The following is a 16,064-nucleotide window of genomic DNA, read 5'->3' as shown; positions in this document are numbered from 1 at the left end:
CTGATGATCCCGAGACTGCAACCTTTCTCCTTTTCGAGCCCCATATTGGGTGCCAGATGTTATGGGACTCACAAGGAATATGACACATCAGATAAAAGTAAATGGGCAGAGGGCTGAAACTCTTAGGTGGAATCAGCCCCGAGAAACTGCACCACTGCATATTTATTGAGTTCCAAAAGCCACAGCTCAGCAGATAAAACTAGAAAGCTACAAAAGCCTTTTTTCCCATCTGTATCATCCCCAACCCTGCATGTCTACAGTTTCTTTCATGAACAAGGACACAAGAAGAGTCAGAGTCTCAGAGCTTATCAATCCTAAAGGACATCTGGTTCTTGGAGGCATTCTTCCAAGAATCCTGTGTACTTGCATTCAAGTAACCCAGGCCAGTCTCCTGTTATGGCTAATATACTCCAAGATCTCTTGTCTCCAAGTAACCCCTGCTCTGAAGTTAACTGCCGTTTATATTTGTGCAGGGTCTTTTCCTACTGTCCACAATATACTGACAATGTTTGTATTATTTGTAAATAAAGAGTAACCATTATTATGTGGTTCTTTTGGAAAAAAGAGAAAACAGGATTCCTTCAAACCATATTTTGTCATGACCTGATATCCAGGCATACCATTCCTATAGTCTCTTTGAATGCATACCACTATTAACAACATGGGTTTTTATTGTTTTTCTATAGTAGAAAGTATAGCAGTGGTATAGAGATGTTCCTTTATATCTTTGATTTAGCTCTTTTTGTAGGAAAGAAAGTGAAAACCAAAAAACTCTAGTTATCTTTAGTGTAAGCCTACACTAAATACTTGGATGAGCCAATTAACCCACATGACTTTCCCTATTATGACAGTATACTCACCACTCAATATGCCCACGTATACTTCCTAGAAGGCAGATACTGAGAAAACAAGACTCAGCAGAGTTAAATAGTTACTCAAGATCACATATGTAATAAGTGGTGGCATCAAGGCAGCCTGGAAACTGAACTTTCCACTGCATACATTGGCCTATATGATTCAGTTGTCACCAATACATCACTTCTTGTGAGATCAGGGATTTATTCTGGTTATTGCTTTAACTCAAGTGCCTAACAGTGTGTGGAAATCGTTTAGCTACTGTAAACATATTTGTAGAGTTAATTCGTTTGATTGATTTCTATTTCTTACTTCAAAAGGACTAAAAAGGTGGATGTTTCAGTTACCTATTGCCGAGTAGCAAATGTTTACTGCTGCTCTGCGTTGTTGCATCAGAAGGGACCTTGGCTGAGGTCAGACTATCTGAGTAGGATCATCTCTTATCCTCCAGGGCTTCTCAGCATAGACTTTTCAGTCCTCAATCTCACATGGTGTCTGGATCCTGAAGAGCAAAACCAGAAGGTTCTAGGCTTCTTAAAATTTAGCACTGTGTCACTCCTGCCAAAATCTATTAGTCAAAGCAAGGCCTAAGGCCAGCCTAGATTCAGGGGGGAAGAATCAAATAGATTGCACCTTTGGCCTGACCAGGCAGTGGTGCAGTGCATAGAGCGTCGGACTGGGATGCAGAGGACCCAGGTTCGAGACCCCAAGGTCACTGGCTCCAGCAAGGGGCTGCTCGGTCTGCTGAAGGCCCACGGTCAAGGCACATGTGAGAAAGCAATCAATGAACAACTAAGGTGTCACAACTCGCAATGAAAAACTAGTGATTGATGCTTCTCATCTCTCTCCATTCTTGTCTGTCTGTCCTTGTCTATCCCTCTCTCTGACTCACTCTCTGTCTCTGTAAAAAATTAAAAAAAATAAAAAATTTAAAAAAAAAGATTGCACCTTTGATGGCATGTGTGCAGTGGGGGAGGAGGCTGTTGTGAGCCGTCATTGGGGACTGTCCACTACAGGAGACAAATAAGAATTACTCCACTTTGAATCTTTGATGAATTTTTATCACTTGAGATCCTTAATGAAGGAAACCTTTAGTTTTTGCGCTAAAAGAATACCGTATCCCAGATTAAAATCCTGATGTGGTGGATGGCAAGGGCCATACTTTCCTACCAAGGCTTTCCTACCCCTTTTACAAAATGCTTACTGTGTACAATATCTGCAGACAATTTTTATTTTGTTTTTCAGTTACTAAAAAACTATTATAAGTGGAGAGCAGAATGTCCAGAAATCAGTGCAGATCTGCACCCGAGCAGTGTCCTTGGGCTCCTGAAGGCTGGCTACCTTGGAGTCCTGAGAGCCAGAGACCCCACCGGCAGCAAGGTTCTCATTTACAGGATCGGTAAGTCAGACACAGTCCTGCTGTTTGATTTGTCGTGACCGCCACCCGGAAGCCATCAGTGAGTTCACATTTAAGCACTGAGGTTTTTAGGCTTTAACTTCGGTTTACTTTACATTTTAATATCCCCCAAGTACGATAAAACTGGCAGTTGTGAGAAAATTAACAAAAATCAGTGAAAATCCTACTTCCATTTTCCCACAGAGTCTACTGTATAAAATAAGAGAAGAAGAAAATAGAAAAGAAAAATAAGGGAGAAAGGCAAAAAAGGTCAAGGGAAGGTGTTAATGTCGGATCATGAGCACCTGCAGCAGGTGTTACTTCCTCTAGCTTACTTCCTCTAGCATCCTTCTCCCTTAAACGCCATTTTTAATCCCAAGCAGGTCTAAGGAAGGGGCAGAAGTTACAGGTCGTTCGTCAATTGGCAAGAATACTAAGAAAAGGTAATGGCGCAAAAGGAAAGCAGTGGAAAGCAGCAGGAGCATGTGGAGTAGTGTCTTTCAGCACTTCCTGGGTTCCCCGCTATCGCCGTCTAGCCCGGGGAACAAGCACCTTGCTCCGCAGCCTGGACGCTATCCCACTGGTCATTTATTCACTCACTCTAAAATATTTAACACCTACCATGTGCCCTGGTTGAGTGCTTGGTATACATCAGTGAACAGAACTGACAAAATCCACACTCTCCTAGAGCTAATACACGTTATTATTGTTTAGAACTCTGGGTTAGTTATGAAGTCATTGTCTATAATCCAGGCACCTGTTTATAGACAATAATAGACATTTCTGTCGTATTGTTCCAGCAGTGTGATGGGATGTTGACTGAAGTTCTAGAGTTCCTTGGTGCAGGATTGCTAGATTTAGCATATTACCTGTGTTTTATGTAGCAAATACACCTGTATTTTATGAAAATATAGCGTGTCCATTTACATTTGAATTTCAGATGAATGATAATTTTTAGTATGCAAGAGGCATACTTATACTAAAAAAAAATGTATCCTGTTCATCTGATATTTAGCTTTAACTAAGCACCTTATATTTTATCCGGCAGCCCTGCATAGGGAGTCCAGAAACATAAAACTGAAATCTACTAGTGATTCTTTCCTCCAGTGTCCTGGCTCTGCATTCCCTGGGTGGGAGTCCTTCTAGTTTGTTCATACCCTAACTGGGGCCAATTAAGTAGTAAAAATGACACCTTAATAATGAAAAAGCAAATATGCTGCTTTGATCATAAATATCTTAACAATGAATCAAGTCTTTTCTTGTTTAGCGAGAGCTTCTTGTAGTATATATATTCATTGTAAGTGGACTGTTTTCAGGGGTCTCAAACTCGTGGCCCGCATACTAATCAAACTTCTTGGATTAGTCTGCGGGCCAGTCTGCGGGCCGCACAAAATTGGTGGGTGGAAAAAAAAAAAAAAAAAAAAAAAATTGGTGGGCGGGCCGCACCCGCGGGCCGCGCGTTTGAGACCCCTGGTACTAACTCCACGAGGTTTGAAAATCAAGAAAAACATGCAGATTTAATGATGGTCAGAGCAGAATATGAAGCCAATCTCCTGTGTGTTATGTAGAATAACATATTATTCGAGGCTGAAAAGAAGAAACTCAGAAGAGTTATGAATACAATAAAAAGGATAAAATAAAGATTTATGCATTTTCTAAACTTAATTGAATTAATGAGAGGCACTGAAGAGGGAACTCTGTGGTAGAGCTTTCTGCTAGAACATCCGTTCAACCACCTAGGCACCACGTCCATGCCGTTAACAGCAGTGAGATAATGCACAGAGCCCATCCACACTTCCACAGGGTGTCCCAAGACTAAGTTTTTGCCCTTATGAGCATACAAGTCAGAGAATACACAGTTGACCCTCGAACAACCTGAGTTTGAACTCCACGGGGCCACTTATACATGGAATCTTTTTTCTTTAAATATGTACACTAAGATAAATGTGTTTTCCTTATGGTTTTCTTAAAAGCATTTTCCTTCCTCTAGCTTACTTTGTAAGAAAATTATATATAATACATATAACACACAAAATATGTGTTAATTGACTGTTTATATTATTGGTAAGGCTTCTGGTCAATAGAAGGCTATTAAGGTTTTTTTCTTCTTTTCCAAGTGAGAGGAAGGCAGATAGAAAAAAAACACTCCCACTTGCACCCCTACAGGGATCCACCTGGCAACTCCTGTCTGGGGCTGATGTTCTGCCCATCTGTGGCCATGCTTGCAACTGAGCTATTTTTAGTGCCTGAGGCAGAGGATACAGTGCCTCCTTAGCACCTGAAGCAAATGTGCTTGAACCAATTCAGCCATGGCTGTAGGATGGGGAGAAAGAGAAAGAGGGGGAGGAGGGATAGAGAAGCAGATGGTCGCTTCTTTTGTGTGCCCTGACTGGGAATCAAACCTGGAACATCCACACATCAGGCTGACACTCTACCACTGAGCCAACTGGTCAGGGCAATAGTAAACTATTAGTATAGAGTTAAGTTTTGAGGAAGTGAAAAGGTATACTCGGATTTTTGAAACTTTTTAAATCTATACATATTAACTCTTGGTTTTTTTGGTGTGTGTGCGCTGTTTGAAAGAATTCTTCATTTGCTATTTCAAACCATTATTCATCATTGGCTGTGTCTTCTGTCATTTGTCCCATCAGCTAAGATTTGCATGAATCATTATTTTATTTCTAAGATCTCAACTGATTCTTTTTAAAATAATAACCTGTTTTTATAGTAATGAAAACAGTATCATTTTTCCCCCCACAAAACTATTTTGCTTTCTTTAATGTTTCTTGCTTTATTAACTCTTTCCTTGGGTTTCAGTCCCTTTGTCTATTGGGTTTATTTTCTCTCTTCTTTGTGTATCTGTGTTTCCAAACAGATTACAGTTCTGAGTGAATGAATATGTATTCATTATAAGCATACATATATTCATATATAAGCATTAAGATTACCTGCTTGCTTGCCCATTACTGTCCTTTCTGCATGCCCTGGCCTGCCCCGGCAATGGTGGGGGCGGGGAGAGGAGAAGAATGTTGGTAACTCCTTGTACAGGTATTCTCTGTTTTTCCTGGGTGTGGGCAGCTACGTGAGTGCTTCTCTGACTCTACTTTCCGAAGCCCGCACTTACTGTTCTAGCCTGTTAGGACATGACTCTGCGATGTGCTGCTTGTCATGAATGGCGTTAAGGACATGAGCTAGCCTGTCTACTCCTCAGACATCTGGTTCCTATAGGGCCTTAGTTCTCTTTATAATCCAGGACATGCTTCTCCCGTTTCCTACACTGCTGAGCTTGGAGCACATGCAAGGCATTCCCATCTTTAGCAGCAGCTGGCTCCTGCATTCTTTGGGCCGTAGTTTCATCTGGCAATCAAATCCAGCCTGCATTTGTTCTTTATTTGCCCCAAGGTGTTAAAGATCTGTTCTTTGTTAGAGAGAAGCAGGCACTTGTTTTGTGGCCACTGATTTGATCTATTATTTAATTAATGATCTTTGTACATGATTTTATTTTTATTGCCCCATTAAGCCTAAAAAGACTGTTTCCCTTTGCTTTCTGAATTTTTTACACCATGCTGAGATATGATTTTTTTTTTATTTTTTAGCACACTGGGACCCTAAAGTTTTTACAGCTTATGATGTGTTCCGTTTAAGTCTAATCACATCCGAGCTTCTTGTACAGGATGTAGAAACCCAGCGGAATGGAATCAAGGCTGTCTTTGATCTGGAAGGCTGGCATTTCTCTCATGCTTTTCAAATTACTCCATCTGTAGCCAAGAAGATTGCTGCAGTCCTTACAGTAAGTGTATAGTTTAACTCTTTGGGATAATATTTCCAAACAATAGATTTTAATTTAGTTATATGTTATACAAAGAGAAGGGATAGCATATTTATTAGAAAATCAAATAAATTTTTAGAACTAATACATAGAATTTAATAATACTAAGAGAAAGTTACATTTACTAACTCATAAAAGAATATTGCAACAGCCTGACCAGGTGGTGGCGCAGTGGATAGAGCGTCAGATTGGGACACGGAGGACCCAGGTTCGAAACCCTGAGGTCACCGGCATGAGTACGGGCTCACCAGCTTCAGTGCAGGGTTGCTGACTTGAGCATGGGATTTATAGACATGACCCCAATTTGCTGGCTTGAGCCCAGAGGTCGTTGGCTTGAAGCCCAAGGTCGTGGCTTGAGCAAGGGGTTACTCACTCTGCTGTAGCCCCCTGGTCAAGACACATATGAAAAAGCAATCAATGAACAACTACGGTGCCTCAATGAAGAATTGATGCTTCTCATCTCTCTCCCTTCCTGTCTGTCTGTCCCTCTCTGACTCTCGCTCTGTCAAAAAAAAAAAAAAAAATGTTGCAACAAATTGTGAAAATATGTTTAAGATTAGTAATCACAGAGTTTATACATTTAAATAATAATGTGGTAGCTTTATCTGTCATTAAAATTCTGTTCATAAATGAAAGAAACTTGAATCAAAAATAATATTTATAGCAATGGTACATACAACAAAACACCACATAGGTTTTGGTAGGTATAAATTGATGCAGTTATGTTAGAAATCAAAAGTTTTTTAAATGGCCATGATTTTTTGATCCAGTAACCTTACTTTGGGGAATATAGCCAAGGAATTATTTTAAATATGGTAAAGACCTTGTATATAATAATAGTAGCTTATTGTGTGCCAGGTACTTGGCTAAGTGTTTTAAATGAATTACTATTTTTTTTTTTTTTTTTAGATATATGCAATTTATTTTTTATTTTTATTTTTTTTAAATAAATTTTTATTAATGGTAATGGGATGACATTAATAAATCAGGGTACATATATTCAAAGAAAACATGTCTAGGTTATTTTGTCATCAAATTATGTTGCACACCCCTAAATGAATTACTATTTAATGGCCATACCAGCCTATGTCATATGACTATTATTTTTTCTACTTTATAATTAATTATTTCAGAGAGATGATAGCAATGCTCAAGAATGTACATTTTGTCAGCAGTGAAGCAAAGATTCCAGTTCAGATAATCTGAATTAAAAGCTGTGCTTGCAACTATCACTGCCTCCTATACATAAAGATAGGTGCTAGAGCATCAATTCTTATAGAATAAAATAGAAACAGCTTATTTGTACGGAAATTTCAAAAAATGGTTATTTAAATTACGGCACATTCATCTGATGAATTATTGCAACATATTAAAATTCTTGTTTAAAAAATTGTATTATATCAACAAGACAAAACAAGATTTTATATATATATAATTTTTTTATTTTGTGACAGAGACAGAGAGAGGGACAGACAGACAGTAAGGGAGAGAGATAAGAAGCAGCAATTCTTCGTTGCAGCACCTTAGTTGTTCATTGACTGTTTTCTCATATGTTCCTTGACCAAGAGGCTACAGCAGACCAAGTGACCCGTTGGTCAAGCCAGTGACCTTGGGCTCTAGCTGGTGAGCCTTGCTCAAACCAGATAAGCCTGCGCTCAAGCTGACGACCTCGGGGTTTTAAACCTGGGTCCTCCACGTCCCAGTTCGACGCTCTATCCACTGAACCACTGCCTGGTCATGCACCTATATTAATTACTTTTATGTTAGAAGCTTATACCAATGTCAAAAGTTTTAAAGTGTGTGTTTATTGTACCATTCTTTCAACTTCTATTCTTTTTCATTTAAGAACTGCTTTATTAAGCATTCCCACCATTGAACCAATACTTAGAGTATTTATCTTTCAAGCAAACTACTTTTATAAATTAAAATTTCTTTTTAACTTTAAAAAATCAAATTATTTTAAGCATTTCTTAAAATACTTTGCCTAAGCTATAAAGTAAATACTTTGAGAGATCTTATCTTAACCTAGTGACAGTGAACTATAAAGCAGGCTATGCTGTATTGATGGAACAAACAATTCTGAAAGTGAAACACACATTAGGTACTGCTGTAAGTTTAGCAGTTTTCAAAGAAAGGACTTGTCAATAGAAATATATATGTGTATTTTTAAAGATTTTATTTATTGATTTTAAGGGGGGAGGACAAGAATTATCAACTCATAGCTGCTTCACTTTAGTTGTTCATTGCTTGCCGTATGTGCCTTGACTGGGCAAACCCAGGGTTTTGAACTGGTGACCCAGCATTCTAGTTTGATGCTCTATATATGTACTGCACCACCACAGAGCCGGCAGAAATACATTTATTTAGGCTTTGTTATTAATAAGATTTTCTCTTTATTTTGAAAAGGATTCCTTTCCATTAAAAGTTCGTGGTATCCATTTGATAAATGAGCCAATAATTTTTCATGCTGTCTTTTCCATGATTAAACCATTCCTGACTGAAAAAATTAAGGAACGGGTAAGTGAAACATACTCAAATCAGTGTTCTTCTCTGCCAGATTTTCCAACCCTTTTTCATTTAAGAACTGCTTTATTAAGCACCCTCACCATTGAACCAATATTTAGAGTATTTATCTAACAAGCCAACTACTTTTATAAATTAAAATTTCTTTTTAATTTTGAAAAATCAAGTTAGTGAGTCCATGGGGGAGAGTGGGCCTCCTACACATTGTTGGTGGGAGTGCAATATGGTATCTTCCCCATAGAGGGCAATGTGGTTACAGTTACCAAAATTACAGCCTCTGTGCTTCTGGGAAATTTTTCCTAACCACACATGTGCAAAATTGCTATACAAGAAGGTTCATTGCGGCAAAATATTAGAAAACACCAATGTTCACCATCAGAAGACTGGTTAAATGAACTGTAAGATATTGGCACAATGGAATACGACAAGATTTGAAAAATGTATTATAAAGTAAAATAAGCAAAACACAGAAGAGTATTTGTGGTATACTACCTTTTGTATAAAAAGGGGAGAAATCAAAATCTATAGTTATATTTGCATTGAAAGTACATTGAAAGGATTAACAAGAAAGCAACCTAAGTAGCTATATATATAAAATAGAGGTGTGGATAGGGTGGATAAGAATAGGGTTGAGAGCTAGACATCTCACTATGTATTTTTTATCTTGTTTTGGTTTCTGGCCATGTGAATGTATTATCTATGCAAATAAAAATATTTATAATATGCATTTGTAACTAAAAACCACAGTACCTCAGTATGTGACTTCATGTGATATTAGTTAATAAAGAAAGAGATTTAATTTTTCCCCCTACCTTGTTGAGCCATCTCTTGGGTGAATATTTAATATCTCTTAGCATATTTATTAATTTGTAAAAAAGAATTTCTAAAGCATTTATTTAGACGACCATTGGTAACATCTAATGCCTGAAATAAAAAGTTTTTAAAGGATTGACCATTTAAATCTCAAACATTATTTAAATAAAAAGTGAATATGTGAGTTATAATAGCATAGTTGGAGAATATAGCCTTTCATATTAAAATGTAACATTTGGCATCTGGTTAGAAAATTGTGACCATACTGCTTCTTTTTTTTTTTTTTAACATTTTTTAAAATTTATTTATTTATTTATTTTTTATAGAGACAGAGTGAGTCAGAGAGAGGGATAGACAGGGACAGACAAGAACGGAGAGAGATGAGAAGCATTAATCATTAGTTTTTCATTGCGCGTTGCAACACCTTAGTTGTTCATTGATTGCTTTCTCATATGTGCCTTGATCGCGGGCCTTCAGCAGACCAAGTAACCCCTTGCTGGAGCCAGCGACCCTGGGTTCAAGCTAGTGGGCTTTCCCTCAAACCAGATGAGCACTCAAGCTGGTGACCTCGGGGTCTCGAACCCGGGTCCTCTGCATCCCAGTCCGACGCTCTATCCACTGCACCACTGCCTGGTCAGGCCATACTGCTTCTTTTGAGGTTATCCAGTAGGTATTTCTTTTATTTATTTATTTATTTATTTATTTATTTATTTATTTATTTATATTTTTCTGAAGCTGGAAACAGGGAGAGACAGTCAGACAGACTCCCGCATGCGCCCGACCGGGATCCACCCGGCACGCCCACCAGGGGCGATGCTCTGCCCACCAGGGGGTGATGCTCTGCCCCTCCGGGGGCATCGCTCTGCTGAGACCAGTGCCACTCCAGCGCCTGGGGCAGAGGCCAAGGAGCCATCCCCAGCGCCCGGGCCATCTTTGCTCCAATGGAGCCTTGGCTGCGGGAGGGGAAGAGAGAGACAGAGAGGAAGGAGGGGGGGTGGAGAAGCAAATGGGCGCTTCTCCTATCTGCCCTGGCCGGGAATTGAACCCGGGTCCCCCACATGCCAAGCCGACGCTCTACTGCTGAGCCAACCGGCCAGGGCCTCCAGTAGGTATTTCTTCAAGGAGAATAATGTCTCTGAAGATGGCTCCTTTTCATTCTAGTGTTCTTTATAAAAGTTAATTCTTTTATTTTTTTATCTCTTCAGTGTAACTTGATAAAAGCTGGCTACTCTCTGTTTCACTATTTCTATTTTGGGTTGTATTTTGACAAAGAAAAGCGAAAGTAATAATAAACTGAACCGAACAACTAGAACATGAGCATAAAGCAAAAAAAAAAAAAACAAACTTAAGAAGTTAGGTAAAGCATTTCAGTGAAAGTTAAAGGACATGAAATAGACTTGCCAAATGGCAGGGGCGGGGAGGAGCCCCATCTGGACACTTTCCTCTCTTTTCATGTTTTGACAATACCCTACGGATGCTCTTATTTTCCCCGCCTGAGGAGAGAGTAAACTCTCTTCTCTATTAGCTGATATTTTAAACATTCAGAAAAGATCAAGGATTGAGGGCTGTGAGGTTCCTGAGTGCAGAAAGCTTGTTTCATTCATGTTTCAATCCTCATATCCTAGCAAATAATAAGTACTAATTGAATGATTTTTTGCAGGTATAGATGAACATTTTGCCCTAGCAGATGGAGAAAGGTTTTTTGTTTTATTTTGTTTTGTTTTGACAAGATATGCTTTTGATTCAAGATTCCGAATCTTTAACTTCAAGGCATTATATGAATGGTTTTTATAGTTTAAAATATTTAAAATTTTAAGGTTATTAATATCAGAATTGTCTCTTAATTTTGTACTAGCCAAGAGTATCTATCAAGCATGCCACATAAATTATTCCCAACATACTTAATTTTGTGTTTAGATGTATGCTTTTACTGTATATGAAATAATAACAGGTAGGATATTTTAACCATCTACAGAATAGTCCCAGGATATTTGATATTTTGCTAAGAATCACTTGTACTGTATATGAGGGACTAGAATGTATAAAATACCTTTATTTATAGTTTTAAAAATCTACTTGTGAAAGAGGAAAAGAATCCTTTTCATGAACTTGTATCATTATAAGAATGCAAATATAAGAAGGCAGTAGAATGATCAGATTCATAAGCCACACAATCTAAAGAAGTAAAATTCTTAGATCTATCAGCTGAGGAATAAAGGATGTAGTATCTATACATGCTCTCCTATCTTGGAAGTTATTGGAATACCTTATTTTATGGTGTTGATTTCCCATTGAAAATTCATCTAATGTATCAAGAGGTAGAAGGCAAACCTTCTAAAACATTTTGGCTTTTTCAGATTCATATGCATGGGACCAATTACAAACAAAGATTACTTCAGCATTTTCCAAACATTCTTCCTCTGGAATATGGTGGTGAAGAATTCTCCATGAAGGACATTTGTCAAGAGTGGACAGATTTTGTAATGAAGTCTGAAAATTATCTCAGCAGTATTTCACAGACCGTTCAATGAGAAGAAGTTATTTAATGTGAATGCCTTCCTACTTAAAAACACATGAGTGAGATCCTACCTGGTTACATGAATGAAAGAAAAAAATCTTTTTAACTAATCTATGCTTGTCTGATTGATATTTTGTAAAAATTTTCTGATAGGAGCAACATGGGTAGTTAGGAAACTACTTTTTAAATGCATTTTTATTACATTTGAAGTAGTTAAATGTTAGTATACTTAGAAGAGAGTTCCTATTTTTTACACCTGAAAGTTATCTCTAAAGTGGGTGTGCCTTTGTATGTTTCTAAAAAGTTTCATTTTAAAGAAGTTATCAGAGTACATTGGTTTAGAAACAAATGTATAGATAATCCAATGAAAATAATTATTAGCACAAATCAACTGAAAATAAAAATCTATTCACATTCATTTCTGATGGGTTTCAGATAGATTATAATTCAGATTAAAATCTGAATACAGGTTTACTATACTTACTTTTCTGTGGGCCAGCAAGATAGTTCATCTCAGGAAAGTTCTATTTTGGCATATTTGCACAATCAAAACTCTTGGCTGAAGAGTCTATATGTCTTACATGATTGTATGTAGCATCTCTCGGCCTCTATGAAATGATTGCTGTTGATAAAATTGATAACCAAAAATAATTTTGAAAATATTTCAGGAAGAGTCAAGGGCTTCTTATTACTGTGTCTGCATTTTTAAATTAATCATGTAATTTTAACTTTTCTTTTTGGTTATTCTTATCATGATTATACAGATATTTAGATATAATATTTAGTCTTTGTATACATGGACTGTTTGTAATGGAACAATAATACAACTACAAAAGAAAAAGGATATGTTTACATTTTTAAAATTATTATCAAATAGAGCTGGAAACTTTCAGATTATGCATGAAATAATTTGTTTTATTATATATAAAATTTTGTAATCTAAATTCTACAATTCATATTTACTTAAAAATCAGTAGTTAAAATGTGCTATTTGTAACTGAAGCTTATAACAAAGACTATTTCACTTATTGAGAATGATATAAAAGTAAGGCTTTCAAGTGATGACAGTTTGTATAGTGTTCTATAATTTTAAGTTTTATTTTAGACTCAAAAATTAAAGAACACGATGTGCAAAATTTGTTAGACACTTGTTCAGCTTAGTTGGGTTTCAACATAAATCATGCAATAGTATCTTTGTGAAAGGGTATGTGAAGGGTGTTTTTCTTTATAAGAAATTATCCTAATTAGGTGAACTGATACTCATGCTTCTCTGTACATATATCTATGACAAAATTGAGAGCAATTGTGAATGTTCTTTAGAGAACGTTTTGTTTTGATTTAGCATTGGAAAGCTAATTTTACATTATAATTCTTATTTTAAAAAATTACATGGTGCTTGTTTTCTAAAAAATGTTAGTCGTCTTTACAAAATCATACAATTTTAAATTGTATAATTAAAAATAACAGGGCCCTGGCTGGTTGGCTCAGCAGTAAAGCATCAGCTGGCTTGTGGAAGTCCCGGGTTTGATTCCCGGCCAGGGCACACAGGAGAAGCGCCCATCTGCTTCTCCACCCTTCCGCCTCCCCTTTCTCTCTATCTCTCTCTTCCCCTCCTGCAACCAAAGCTCCATTAGAACCAAGTTGGCCCAGGCACTGAGGATTGATCCATGGCTTCCGCCTAAGGCTCTAGAATGGCTCTGGTTGCAATAGAGCAACGGCCCAGATGAGCAGAGCATTGCCCCCTAGTGGGCATGCCAGGTGGATCTCAGTGGGGGGCGTGCAAGAGTCTGTCTCTCTGCCTCCTCGCTTCTCACTTCAGAAAAATACAAAAACAACAACAACCCAAAAAAACCCAAAACCAGAATAAAGCTATTTAAAAAGAGTAAACAGTAACAATAAAAATCTCTGGTTTATCTAGCTTTTATTTCTAGAAGGAAGTTTACATCATAAAGTTTCTTTTCACTTACATTTGGGTACTTAAAACTCCATGCCTTGGCCGGGTAGCTCAGTTGGTTAGAGCACCAACCTGACATGCCAAGGTTGCAGGTTTGATCCCTGTCAGGGCACATGCAAGCATCAACCTATGAATGCACAACTAAGTGGAACAACAAATCAATGTTTCTCTCTCTCTCTCCTCTCTCTCTCACCCCTCTTCCTCTCTCTTTCTAAAATTTAATTTAAAAATTAAAAAAAAAGACTTAAAAAAAAAACACCTCCACATGGCTCTATGAAGGGATGATTACATTAATAATGGGTAACATTTTAAAATGTCTTTTAAGTGTAATTCATTGGTGATGTTATTAATAGTAAATGTAAACAAACCAATCAATAGAAGGACATGATAGGACTTTGAAGGTTTTTTTTGTTTTTTTTATTTTTTTTATTTTTCTGAGGTTGGAAACGGGTAGGCAGTCAGACAGACTCCCGCATGTGCCCGACTGGGATCCACCCTGCATGCCCACTAGGGGGCGATGCTCTGCCCATCTGGGGCATCGCTCTGTTGCGACCAGAGCCATTCTAGCTCCTGAGGCAGAGGCCACAGAGCCATCCTCAGTGCCCAGGCCAGCTTTGCTCCAATGGAGCCTTGACTGCGGGAGGGGGAGAGAGAGACAGAGAGGAAGGAGAGGGGAGGGGTGGAGAAGCAGATGGGCACTTCTCCTGTGTGCCCTGGCCGGGAATCGAAACCAGGACTCCAACCCGGGATTCCTGTAAGCCAGGCCAACGCTCTACCATTGAGCCAACCGGCCAGGGCCAACTTTGAAGTTTTTGTAAAATGCAGCAATTCATTGAAGAACAATGTGAAATGAGCAGGCTGTTTTATAAGGTGGCAAGATAAACAGTTATCGAATTGTCTATGTTACTTATTGTAATTGCACCAGAAGTGCCTTTTAAAGATTATCTCCAGCATGGGCTTATTGTGTTACTGAATCTCATAACAATTTATGTTTTAATATTCTTCAAAAGAAAATAAAAATATTTCACATAAACTATAGCTGTCTTTTTTTAAAAATTTTATTTTTAGGCATTCTTTTTTCAAAAACTACTTTTCCTTACAGAGAAGTGCAAGAAAAACTTACTGCATCTAGTTGTTCATTACACAAATGCCAGTTTTTTTCTTTAGAAGTTTTCATTGTTGGATGGTTTCCTCATCTGTTTAGCTCAACACCACCATCCCCTAATGTCTTTTGCTGTGCTCTTAAAGGGCCAAAACTAATTTTATAAAACTAAGCTATGCTTATTACTAAGTTAAAGCTTCTAAGCAAAAAAAGCCAGCATGTGCAACCTAATTAGATAATTTGATTTTAAAACAATTTGCTGTTAGCCCAGATTATGATTTTATTTGTTAAACTATATGTTTTTCTTACCTTGAAAGTACCGAAGTCCTAGGGCAAATATAATTGTTGGGTAAATGAGTTTGTAAAATTTGTATTTTTTGAGTTTGCTCACTTTTATTGTTAAAAATGGTGCTGAGCAGTGCCAGGTATGTGATCTGTGAAACTGCAAATTACCTTCCTGCTTGGGAAGGGCCATTCTCTTGCTAATGTTTGCTGGAGGAGAGGCAGAGAGAGAGAAGCCATGTTTGCAGAGTTTGTGCAGAAAGTTTGAAGAAGGAGATGGGGAATAGAGGTGAGGGGCTTTTGCGAGCTCCACTGAGACTGGTGGGGCCTTTGATTCTAGGAGAAACCGGAGAAGATTCTCCTGGTTGTGGAGTCGAAGAATGTGTCAGTGGCTTTGAGAGCCCTGAGTGAAAGGAAAGTGGTTTTTTTCCATGTGTCTGCTCACCGGCCGGTGCAAGAATTGAATAAAGGAATGGCCCACCATGTACAGACTCCACTATTTCTGTACTGTCTGTTCAAATTCAGTGGGAACCTGCATGTGAATGGCTGCGACGGCCGCAACTACTGGCCTTACAACAATAATGCTCACAAAAATTAGGGGATATTTCAAAATGAATATGAAGCAATAAAATATTCCTTAATTTTTGTGAGTAGTATCAATATATTATCTTTGTCATTCATGTAAATTAAGCTCCCTAAAAACACCTAAAACAGGTCAACCCTACAAAAGAAACCCCAAATTCGGAAACTAGTAAGATGGTGTCTGAAACACTCCCTACTTACCTTCTATGT

The 16,064-nt window shown here is 37.8% G+C and overlaps 1 protein-coding gene across 3 annotated transcripts in view; it reads left to right on the top strand.

The window, feature by feature from the left end:
* TTPA (alpha tocopherol transfer protein) overlaps positions 1–14,921 on the top strand; it is a 38,108-nt gene extending 23,187 nt beyond the window's left edge. The window contains exons 2-5 of one of the 3 annotated variants that reach the window (XM_066266206.1): positions 2,101–2,254; positions 5,848–6,041; positions 8,487–8,597; positions 11,774–14,921. In XM_066266206.1, the coding sequence (XP_066122303.1) occupies positions 2,101–2,254; positions 5,848–6,041; positions 8,487–8,597; positions 11,774–11,947 (633 nt within the window). In that variant the 3' untranslated portion in view covers positions 11,948–14,921. The remainder of the gene's footprint in view (positions 1–2,100; positions 2,255–5,847; positions 6,042–8,486; positions 8,598–11,773) is intronic. The other 2 variants (XM_066266208.1, XM_066266209.1) reach the window with 2 other exon arrangements.
* Positions 14,922–16,064: the final 1,143 nt, after the last annotated feature.

This window comes from Saccopteryx bilineata, chromosome 3, assembly GCF_036850765.1.
Source record: "Saccopteryx bilineata isolate mSacBil1 chromosome 3, mSacBil1_pri_phased_curated, whole genome shotgun sequence".
Lineage (NCBI taxonomy): Eukaryota > Metazoa > Chordata > Mammalia > Chiroptera > Emballonuridae > Saccopteryx > Saccopteryx bilineata.
The sequence above is the reverse complement of the archived record's forward strand: the minus strand, read 5'-3'. Positions and strand labels throughout refer to the sequence as shown.